General features: G+C 37.2%; 1 protein-coding gene across 31 annotated transcripts in view; it reads right to left on the bottom strand.

Annotated features, from left to right (window-relative positions):
• The window catches only part of SOX6 (SRY-box transcription factor 6), a 450,079-nt gene that overhangs the window by 252,150 nt on the left and 185,365 nt on the right, over positions 1 to 12,564 (bottom strand). For all 31 annotated transcript variants that reach the window (XM_043516939.1, XM_043516934.1, XM_043516913.1 and 28 more), the window contains one exon: positions 7,839 to 8,049. In XM_043516939.1, coding sequence (XP_043372874.1) covers positions 7,839 to 7,950 — 112 coding nt within the window. In that variant the 5' untranslated portion in view covers positions 7,951 to 8,049. The remainder of the gene's footprint in view (positions 1 to 7,838; positions 8,050 to 12,564) is intronic.

Here is a 12,564-nt window from a genome sequence, read left to right as displayed (position 1 = left end):
ATATTGTTAGCTTTACAGTACATTAGAAACTGCAATGAAGTTTGAATTTAGTTATCTGCTGCTGAGTCCACACAACTGAAGCAGCTTTGCATACTTTTATAGCTGTTAACTCAATAATGTTCTTAGCCATGGAGCCTGATTTTCTTTCGTTTGTATCCATTTACACTGAATTTGCTTTTCTGAGTCTCATAAGGGAAAAGCTGGCTGTTTAGATAGCTCCTTGCATTTTCTTATTTGCTCTTACGATGCTTATAATGTAACTAATAGGTCTTTGATTCAAATATTGCATAGGTAGGTAGGTCACAGAATACATGATTCCTAAAAAGCATCAGAAACGTAGGGGAGTGTACTGCAACAAACAGATGCAACAGTATTTGATAGAAAAACTGAGATATTTTATCATGTAGTCAAAAATGTAAAATTCTCTCTTTCTACTGGTGGGGCCTGAGGGAAAGAGGTTTTATGAAGTTGCAGGCAAAGACAGAAGGTGGAAACTAGAAGCACGGGGATGGAGAAGAAGATTCTAGGAGGCTAAGAGAGGAAGTATCACTGGGGAGGAGCTGGTTGGATGAGCTCAGGAGGTGCTGACATTTAGAGGATCCAGGTTCAGGTCAGTTTAATCCATTCCTGCCTACAAGGCAGTCTATAGCTGGAGCTCAAAGAAGCTAATTGAAGAAAGACAGCAATGCTGGGAGTCCTAATAAAAAGAAAACAGAAAACTAATTCCTGATTCAAAAAGCAGAGAACCCAACCAGAGGAGAAGCCATTCCAGATCTACTTCTAATGAGGAACCAATTGAGATAACTGGGTGCTTTCTGCTAGCGTCTCTCAACTATTTGAATTCAGCCAACTAAGAAATGGTTTCATAGGTCATAATGCCCTTTCTTTAAATGTATGGCTAATACTGTTTAAAATCCACAAGTATGAAACAAGGCTGGAGCCCCCCATAACTATTGTAATTAAGATACAGACCAACAAGCTACAATTGCTTCATAAAGGAAGAAAAAGCAATGAAAATGAGTGACTAATATGTCTGTGAGAGGCCACACAAAGATCTGAGGGTAAAAAAGAACCTCAAAGGGGAATGGACAGATGCAGAGGAAAACACAGGGGACTAGAGACAGTCAATCAGCATGTAGCAAAGAGGTAAGCTATGCAAATACAGAATGAAAGGGGGAAGTGTCCTCCATGTCTTTGCCCTACCCTTAGTCTGTCATGTCTATTTAGATAGTGAACTTTTTGGCACAGAGACAGCCTATTACTCTGTTTGTACAGTGACTAGCACAACAAGGTCCTGTTTTTGATTGGTCCAGAGGCACTACCTCATAAAAAAAATCATAAATAATAGTAATAAAAAGAGGAACAAGAAAAGCCTCTACAAATCTACTACACCGGGCAAAAAAGGAATGCTAGAAAGAGAAGAGGCTCATTCAATAGAAGAAAGTACAAATCAGCTGTGATTGTATAAAGACTGAGTTACTGAAGTGCTTTATTCCTTTTGAAAGAAAGAACTGTTAGTAAATACAGAAAAACCATGACAATACAGCTGTTGATAAAAAGCAGGTAAGAGACTACGTACAAATGTTGACCAAATACATGACCATCTGTAAATTGATGGGAATTTGCTCACAAATTTTTGGGGATGTCTGCACCATTTAAGACAATGGGAACTTTACCACTGACTTTCAGGGCCATAGGATTAGGCCCTCACTCTATTACCAGCAAGTATTTGTGAAAATTCATGGAGAACGGGGCAGGTAGTACATGACTGATATATAGCAAATTGTTCAGTATCTGTGTACTGTACCTAGCACAATGGGGCCCCCCAAGCCTTGGTTGGGGTTTCCAGGAGCTACCACAAAACAATTCATTCCTATCACTTTGGATAATCCTAACTTCAAACTATAGTAAAACTATGAAAAAAATTGTTCAAATATAAAATATATCTGTAACCATCCAGAACCCATGAATATATAATGCATATCTATTTAATAAATGCCAAATATTTTAGGACAGACAAGAATGTGGCCTTATTCAATGGAAACATTGGGGGTGGGAACATGGCAGAGACATAAAATTGTCCAACTGGAATTAAATCCAGCCATTACTCTTTAGAAAAATTCAAGGACATATTCAATGCCCACAAGTAGCTAGGAACTCAATTCTTTGTCTCATCCAAAAGATAAAATCTCCTTGAGCACTATGTCCTCTAACATTATGCTGGGATAAGAGTTTAGTATTAACTCAGGAAAAAAAGAATACCATCTACTCACTCACAAGAATTTCCAAAAGGAGGGGAAATGGTGGTTGTCTACAAGTAGCTGTAAAAAATAATTAGGGAGGGAAAATTATCAGGGTTATCACTGGGGGTATAACCAGGAATCATGCAGAGAAAACTAAACAAAAGAGCATTCCAACTAAATATAAGGCATAAATAATTCTAAAAGTGAACTCTCTAAGGCTATGGGAACATCTCCCAGGAGAAGTGATGGAAGCCCTGTTGCTTGAAACTAAACTGAAAGGGCTACTTAGGATATACTGTTGGGATCAATCCTTTAATACCTGTGGGAGGATGAACAAACAATGTAGAACTGAAACATTTCTTTCATTCAGTATGGTATGGTATGGCATGGCATATATATGGTTTTTGTAAGCGGAGTAGATTCATAAATCTATAATTGAAATGTAATGGCAATAGCACACTTATAGACCACACTGAATTGTCAGATATCTTTGTGTAACTCCCAATGAAATCAATGTGAATTGCGCACATTTCCATGTCTTTTGTTATGTATGCATCTTTAGTCCTATTATCAAATACCTTTTTGTTTTGTTTTGATTTGCTCTTAGCTATTTTAGTATTATTAACTCTAGAATTTTTACCCGCAAATGAAGGGTCAAGAAAGAGAGTTGAAAAAACACTGAATATCTACATATATAGTGCCTTAGTAATTTACAAACTCTATCATACATATACACAACATGTATATTATCTATTAATGTGTGTTTAATATATATTTAATATACATTTAGACATGTATGCACGGTTAGCTCCATGATACATATATATTTAGGGAGGGTGAGAGCATCTGCATACATGACAGATAGTAGAGATGGATATAGTAATATACTGCTATTTATATAGAGGTATGTAATTCTACCCTGAATGGTAATTAAAAATCTCTGACTTTAGCAAGTCCAACTCTGGTCTTCAGTGATGAAACAAGAAGCAGTTTATAAAAAACTTGTGCTAGAATTTTGAACTGAGCTTTGCTGAAAAATGATACTGTATACATCACACATAATCAAGGTCAAAAGTGAAGTAGGACTCAAGGCCCTGAGTAATGAAGGCTTAGCAGTTAGCAGAAATGATACGTCCAGTTTCCAGCTCAGGAGTGCCAGCTGACTGGCCATACTAGCATTCCATACCTATGGAGTTGCACTGGTATCAACTCTGAAGGGAAATCTGCCCTCCAACCTACAGACAAGATGTGTGCTAGTAATTATTACTTTTAGAGGCTTAGGATGAGGTACAACAGAATGTTTGGTTGGAACCTTTGCCTCGAAGTAGGCAGACCAGACAATGGAAATATATCACATAAGAGCAGTAATAAGCAATGTTTTGGAAGTGACTTCTCTTATTGGAAGGGTAGGTCGTGTGGAGGGGAATGGGGAAACATACGTTTGACCAGGCTGCCAAACGTACACCCTTCATCTGAACACTACAAAGAAAGAATGTTTCTTCTTCACTGGAAGACACTTTTTAAAAAAAAAAAAAAAAATCAAAGAAAAGCCCTCCCCAAAACACTGTCCTGTGCATTTCCTTGTATAGAAAATGTAAATAAGTTAGTATATTGAAATTATCCAAAACTCTTAATGTTTGATATGGCTCATTTAAATTAGACATCTGGTCTCATTTCTGACCTCTTATACCGCACAAGAACACATTTCAACAAGTCTTTATGTACTCAGCTAAGTGACTTGTAAACACTGAATAGAATTTTATTATTTTTATATTTAAATTCTACCACATCTATTTTCTTTCCAAATCATTACAGATTAAGTCACAGGCTGTTTTAATGTACAATCTGCACAAGGACTGGGTTGGGAACTCATTATTATTTGAGTTTTGCAGGTGATGGTCTTTTTCCAAATTACATGTAACTCAAGAAACTGACCTAAGATATGTTTAGTCCTGCATGAGGTGCTTATGTTTGTAGTGTGATACACAAGGCATGATACTGGCTGAAGCACTATTATTAAAGAAAGATTAAAACAGCTGTACATTATGCTGAAGCATTCACTCTTTCCTTTGCAGACAGACGGTCCTGGATTACAAGCAGCACTTGACCATTTAAATCACTACAACAACCAAATTTAACCAGCTGGGCCATATTCTCTTAGGCAATGCCTGTTGACCTCCTCGGTCGCAGCTGCTCAAACGAAATTCTGATTAGACAACTTATTTTCAGAAGCCAAAGGCTCTGATTAAATATATTTATTTAGACATGATAAAGTCTTTAAACTCATATTCATTTTCTCACAATTATGAGTTGTTGTGGGGCCTAGAAGAACCATATACAGGGATGGCTGACGTTTTATATTTGAAAGCACACTCCCAACTATGAAGCACTTTGCATTGGAGGTTCACGCTAATCCTAGCCCATATTCCTCTGCTAGACCAGAAATTTTGTGAAGTTAAAGAAAACATGGGGTTACTGGTCACAGCAGGGGACTGCAAATCTGAAGCTCTGGATTTATATCCAGCTCTGCTACCGACTCACTGCATGACCTGGCAGTATCCATCTAGGGCCTAATCCAATTGGTCTGTTGACTTAATGGAAGTAGAACAAGGGCCTATAACCTTCTTATGACTAAGTTTCCTCCACATAAAACTGTAAAAAAGGACTATTTACCTACCTCATTGGAGTGATAAGAGACTTAATTTGTTTGTAAAGTCCTTTGAGAAACACAGAAGAAAAGCCCCACAGAATTAACACAGTAGTATGCAGTAGGAGTTAATGCTTCCTCTCCATTAAATTCATTGAGTTATTGTATTATGATGACCCTCATTTACCAAAATTAGCAATTAATAGACAGTAGCTTTTGAATTTTCTGGACTAGGAACACCGTTGAACTAGGTCATGACTATATCAGAGCTCAGTATGAGGACTCTTCAGCAGCCCTGGCTGTATATCATCTTCAGAAGAACTATGGACTCTAAACAAGCCTATTTTGATGGTTATTTGCTGAAAGACAAACCTCTTGGGCCCAGCTATACTTAGGCAATTATTAGGTCATTTAAAAGAAAGGGTATGCAACGGGACAAAATGTGTTTACTAACCTATGTCTCATTCCTGCAACTGATTCAATGCAAACACAGGGTCTGCCCATACATATTCAATTGCAAGATCACAGCCTTAAAACATTTAATTGAAACTAGTTTTTAAATGTTTATTTTATTCAGCTCAAACAAATGTGAAAAGTTGTGGATCGGAATTTTGCATTACCCATACGTTTTTCAGGTAAACACTGAAGCAGGTTTATTCAGCATTTTGTTATTTCACATGCACAGGTACCCAAATCTGCCACAACAATTACAATCTATTTCTACCCAATATAAAAATTGACATTATCTGAGATTTTGATGCATGATACATTGCACAACTGCAATTATTTGCTGAAAATTAATTTTCCATAGTCACTGATTAAAACATAGTGCAAATTGATGCCCAACAATTATTTCTTGCAATAGTCAAGCGACCTTTCTCTGTAAAAGTATCTGGGCAAAACATGAAAATAATTTAACATGAAGATGTGGTCCGCCACTTTTGTGCCAAAATAAAGAGGCATTAAAATGAACAGTGCTTCAGCATTAGCTGTTCCTCAGAAAGCAAGGTATTATAAATCATGCAAACACTCTTCCTCATGGGAATGTGGGGCATGGAGAACTCTTACATTCAGTAAAAAGTTGTCTTTTTTTTTTGTATAAAGTACCTATCTAGATGAAACCAACTCTAGTATATATACTAATAAAGAGTGAGGATAGAAAAGACACCAGAATTAATAAGAAGAGAAGTTAAAATCCCATCACATTAACCCATCACATTAAAATATTAACTGTCAACTATGCACATTTGGTTTTACACTCCACACAATGTACTTTTGGAAAAGTCTTAGCAGTGGTGTCACTATGATCAACAACAACTTCAAATTCCAGCAGCAAGTATGAGTCAAGAAGCCTTTGATTAGCATGGAGTGCAGAACAACTGTTAACTGACTGTAAAAAATGATTTTGCCAAAGTAAAATTTAAAAAAGTTTCCTAGTCTAGCCATCAAACTTAAGAGATAATTTTTAAAAGAATGATCTTTACAGCTGAAAACAGCCAGATGGTTCTCAAAAATCTGGGACATTCTTTGGAGTCACTTCTCCAGCTTAGAAAATGACACCTTTAGAACACAGTTAACTATGTGTTTGTCATTTAAAAATAATGCCAAGAAATGTAGAAACCTTCATAAATCTACCTCCCTGCATATTTTCCCATATTGAAATAGGTTGTTTCAGTTTTAATGGATTTCTACTTTGCTACAAAAAGCCTGAAGATCTCACCGCATATTCTTAAAAGGCTGTGAGCCAAATCCTCAGCTCCAGAATATTACAGCCTCCTTATTCCTGAAATACCCACTAATTGATGGGGAAGATGGAAGACTCTGCAAGTGTCCTTCTCTCGCATGTTTTTTCCCCAGATTTTTCATTGCAGGGGCAGGACTTGTCCCACTGCAGAAACATAACGGTGTCTACTTCAGGATCCTCTGACTCCTTGAAAGTTTGTTGTTGTTTTCCCAGAACACTCCCTAAGCAGGAATTCCATGGCACAGAGGCAGAATAGGAAAAGCCTAAGGACATAAAACTGTGGCTTCTCCACTGGAGTCTAGGTGAAGGGATATTAGGTTATGAGCACCAGCTGCTCTAACCCGCCCTCACTCTGACATACATACCAACCACCTCTTCTTTAATACAGATGCTATGCAGGTCTCCCCAGGGGCTCAGGGACTGGGAAGATGGTGCCACAGAGCCTGCTGAGGCTTCACTACACATGAAACGTGAAGATCTCTGTGTAGAATCCATCCATGTGCAGATCTAGAGGGATGAACTCACTTCCCCAATTCTATTTAATCCTTATTCAGTCAAGACTCTTATTTAAGTCACAGAAGATTATTCAGACTAAGAACTGAATATAAGGTGATTCATTGCCTCATGATTTATCCCTATTTTTGTATTTCCTTTTCACATATGCACATATGTTTTATAAAATGCATTTCTTCAGCCACAGATCTGGATCTACAGGTGAGAGCTAGCTCCTCCTTACCCTTAGAACAGTTGCCTACCTTCCTAGATGCAAAAGTTGTTATGAATAAAGTGAAGAAAGATGACAATTACTGAGATAAAATTAAATAATGTTCTTCTGCACTTCTGTTGTTTAAAACAAATATTTTTCTCTTAAAAGGAGAAAAAAATTACTGAAATATATCCATGAATATGATGAGAGCAGCTAGCAATTCATCATGATTTTTTAAATAAGCTAAGGCATCATCTAAGCTTAAATCTTTGCTTTGACTCATAGGCACCACCTAAAATTCAGGAAGTTTTAGAAAACAGAGATATCTGTCTAACATGCCTAATGGATCACAAACTGACATTGCCATAGTAACTGTGAATAACTTTTTCCCAGTTATTGCCAATTATGCACTTCTCTGGCTCTTGATACCCCACACATTCTTTAAGGCATAGAATCTGTCAGAAAAAATATATTACAATAGTCTTAGTCTGCACATACCTTCTTGTTCAGTCCTGGTCATTTCCTCTAGTTTCTTCTGTTTCAGTGTGTCTACCACATCGGCAAGGCTTCCTTTGCGGCGTTCTGGAGTTCCAAAATTAACACTGGTCATTAGCTCACTGCGATCGCGACCTCCTTCGTCGGGCTTGTGTGGTGAGGTAGAGGTATTCCGGAAGGAATATAGGGAACATAACTTATTACTCTCTGACTCCTGCAAAGAAACAACAAAACACAAACTATTCCTTTTGTTTCTGCAATATTGGGATTAGATGACAAGTGAAGGTATATAAATATTACAGTGAGCCGTTTACAACAGTAAATTAGGCAACTGTCTCTAAATTCCATGCTAAGGAATGGTCTTATTACCCATGCATCTGCAGGGATCCCCCAGTTCCCCAGGGCAAAATGCAATTTAAGGAAGATGGTGGTCATATAGAAGTTTAGTTGCCTCAGTTACTATGTTTGATCATGGTCCCCCCCTCTTACTTAAGCCCTGCCTTGTCCATGACCCTCAGCTTTCACACTTCCCTCTTAAGATATAGAATATTTCCTACTCAAAGAATGACAGATTAATTTTTTGTGAGAAATGATCTTTTGCAATTTGTTTCAATGAATGCTTTAATTCCTCTGGAGTCTTCTCCTGGTTTGAGCAATTTGCATGTTGATCCCTTATATTTAGTATCAATGAAGAAAGAAAGAGATCAAATTAAAAACAATGGGCCAAATCTTCAGCAGGTGTAAAGCAGCATAGCTCTACAACTTCAAAAGAGGTAAGCCAATTCATAAAAATATAGGGCTGGAAGGAACCTCAAAAGGTCATCTTGTTTAGCCAGCCAGGCTGAAGCAGGACCAAGTAAACCTAGACCACCCCTGACAAGCATTTGTATAACCTATTCTTAATAACCTCGAATGACACATTCCACAATCTCCCTTGGAAGCCTCTTACAGTTCTTAACTATCCTTATAGTTTGAAAGTTTTTCCTAATATCTAACCTACATCTCCCTTGCTGCAACTTAAGTCCATCACTACTTGTCCTACCTTCACTGGACATGGAGAACAATTGATTACCATTCTCTTTATCACAGCTGTCATAAATATAAAGGGAAGGGTAAACACCTTTATAATCCCTCCTGGCCAGAGGAAAAACCCTTTCACCTGTAAAGGGTTAAGAAGCTAAGATAACCTTGCTGGCACCTGACCAAAATGACCAATGAGGAGACAAGATACTTTCAAAGCTGGGGGCGGGGGAGAGAAACAAAGGTTCTCTCTGTCTGTGTGATGCTTTTGCTGGGAACAGAAAGGAATGGAGTCTTAGAACTTAGTAAGTAATCTAGCTAGATATGCGTTAGATTCTGTTTTGTTTAAATGGCTGAGAAAATAAGCTGTGCTGAATGGAATGTATATTCCTGTTTTTGTGTCTTTTTGTAACTTAAGGTTTTGCCTAGAGGGATTCTCTATGTTTTGAAACTAATTACCCTGTAAGGTATTTACCATCCTGATTTTACAGAGGTGATTCTTTTACTTTTCTTCTATTAAAATTCTTCTTCTAAGAAGCTGATTGCTTTTTTTATTGTTTTTAAAATCCAAGGGTTTGGGTCTGTGTTCACCTATGCAAATTGGTGAGGATTTTATCAAGCCTTCCCCAGGAAAGGGGGTGTAGGGTTTGGGGAGGATTTTGGGGGGAAAGACATTTCCAAGCGGGCTCTTTCCTGATTATATATTTGTTAGACGCTTGGTGGTGGCAGCAAAATAAAGTCCAAGGACAAAAGATAAAATAGTTTGTACCTTGAGGAAGTTTTAACCTAAGCTGGTAAAAATAAGCTTAGAGGGTTTTCATGCAGGTCCCCACATTTATACCCTAGAGTTCAGAGTGGGGAAGGAAACTTGACAACAGCGCTTAACATATTTCAAGACTTATGTCACTCCTCATTCTTTTTTTTTATGTCAATTAACCTTTCCTTATAGGTGAGGTTTTCTAAAACTTTTATTATTTGTATTGCTCTCCTCTGGACTCTCTCCAATTTGTCCACATCTTTCTTAAAGTTTGGCACCCAAAAGTGGACAGAATATTCCAACTGAGATGTCACTGGTACCAAATAGAGCAAGACAATTACCTACCATGTCTTACATACAACATTCCTGTTATATACCCCAGAATGATATTAGTTTTTTTTGTAATTGCATCTCATTGTTGATTCTTATTTAATTTGTGATTCACTATAATTTCCAAATACTACCGCTTAACCAGTCATTCATAATTTTGTATTATTGCATTTGATTTTTTTCTTAAGCACAGTACTTTGCACTTATTACTGAATTTCATCTTCTTGATTTCAGACCAATTCTCCAATTTTTCAAAGTCACTTTGAATTCTAACGCGGTCCTTCAAAGTGCTTGCAACTCCACCCATCTTGGTGTCATATGCAAATTTTATAAGCAAACTCTCCACTCCATTATCCAAATCATTAAAATGAAAATGTTGAATATTACCGCACCCAGGAAAGACCTCTGCGTGACCCCACCACTTATATCCTCCTAGTTTGACAGTAGCACATTGATAATTACTCTGACTACAAACTTTCAATCAGTTATGAACCCACCTAACAATAATTTAATCTAGACCACATTTCCGTAGTTTTCTTATGAAAACATCATATGGGACTATGTCAAAAGCCTTGCTAAAATCAAGACATATCACGTCTACTGCTTCCCCCCATCCACTAGACCCGCAACCCATCCCAGGAAGGAAATTAGGTTGGTTTGGCATGACTTGTATTTGACACATTTATGTTGGCTTTAACCTGTTCTTTCCCTATTCTGGCTTGTACTCCTTCCCCCCGTTGTTAATATTAATTCTGTTAAGCATCTGGTCACAATTAATTTTTATAGTGACGCCTGAAATAAAATATGCATTAAACATATCAGCTTTCTTCATGTCATCTGTTGTTAGCTCCCTTTCCCCACTAAATAGAGGACCTACATTGTCTTTCATCTTTCTCTTGGGCCTAATGTATTGATAAAAACTTTTCTTATTGCCTTTTATATCCCTTGTAACTTATTTCTGCCTTCACCCTTCTGATTTTGTCCTTGCACGTTTTGTGCTATTATTTTGTATTCATCCTTTGCAATTTGTTTCCACTGTCTGTATAATTCTTCTTTGATTTTCAGGTCATTACAGAGCTCCTCAGGGAACCCTATTGGCCTCTTACTAGTCTTCCTGTCTTTGCTTTGCATTGGGGTAGTTTGCAGTTGTGCCTTTAATATTTTCTCTTTCAGAAACTGTCAGTTCTCCTGAACTCCCTTTTCCCTTAGATTTTCTTCTCATGGGACCTTACCTACCAGTTCTCTGAGTTTGTTAAACACTACTTTTTTTAAGTTCATTGTCCTTATTCTACTGCTTTCACTCCTTCCTTTCCTTAGAATCATGAAATCTATCATTTTATGATCACTTTCATCCAAATTTCCTTCTGTCTTCATATTCAAAGAAACAGAGAAAATCAAATGAATACACATAATTACACTGACCATATGATAATGCATATATGCACGCTCATGTATTGCTCCTTCAGTCTTTAGGTCATATCATTTTCTTACAGAACAAAGATTAGAATACTTCTGATATACATAACTGGAAGTAACTTTACAGACTTAAACAGATAAGAATGAGCAAACAAATGAATTTTAAGATAAAAATAGTCATGTATACTGATATGTATGAGTATTGGGATTGTGTACACCAAATGGGGTATTTGCATAACTTAGACAATGAAAATTATATGCCATGTCAGAAATAAATATGGCATCTTTCTTGGCAATAGGAAGAAATTAGTATTTTGCAAAGAAACTAAAAACTAAGCACCAAAGAACTGCTGCTAATTTCTTCCTTTCGTTGCTCTCACCATGTTGCCCACCTTTGAATCCCTTAGTTGGCTTCTTCTCTTGCTGTATTAAACTCAATTCCTCCGTCTACTGCCCAAGGCCCTCATCTACATCTCTGCTCTCATTTCCTCTTAGTACCGTTCACTGAAATGAATACAAGACTGGATTCTCAAATCTCCTTCTTAAAACCTCTGCACCAAAAATTACCCAGGCCCTCCACTTCCCCAAATTATTGCTCTGTGTCTTAATTTTGTTGATTTTATCTAGATAAGATTGTGAACAGTCTGGGGAAAGGAGTATGTCTAGAAACTCTCTAAGTTTCAAGTACTATACTTACAATAAAATAATACTAATAATAGTAATATACTCTAGGCTTGATAGAAAATGTGTTACTACTATTGAGAACCATTCCACTAATGCCACTGCAAATGCACACCATTCACAACAATAGTATCCTTACTACCCTTGGAGCTGAAGTTGTACAAAGCAGAATATTTGCTGTGAAGTGTCCCTTGTGAAATAGAAGTCTGAAGAAAAAAGTGACTAGACAAATTAATAATGGCAGACATAAAACCCTGCTCCAGCCTTAATAGGATTAAGAAGTGGCTGTGCAAAACTGCAGAATGAACAATACAAGCAACAAACAAGTAGGGCAAGGTCTACTGACGATCAAGAAGATGGTAATGCCAAATCACCATCTACCAATGTAATATATGTTCAACATGGCATTATTACCATCACCTACAAAGGAGGGAATATTTGATAGCTATTCTGAAAATGCATTTGTTCACTGTTATGGGGTGTGCTCCCTACACTCACCCTGAAAGGGTTAATATAGGCCAGATG

This window comes from Dermochelys coriacea, chromosome 6, assembly GCF_009764565.3.
Source record: "Dermochelys coriacea isolate rDerCor1 chromosome 6, rDerCor1.pri.v4, whole genome shotgun sequence".
Lineage (NCBI taxonomy): Eukaryota > Metazoa > Chordata > Testudines > Dermochelyidae > Dermochelys > Dermochelys coriacea.
The sequence above is the reverse complement of the archived record's forward strand: the minus strand, read 5'-3'. Positions and strand labels throughout refer to the sequence as shown.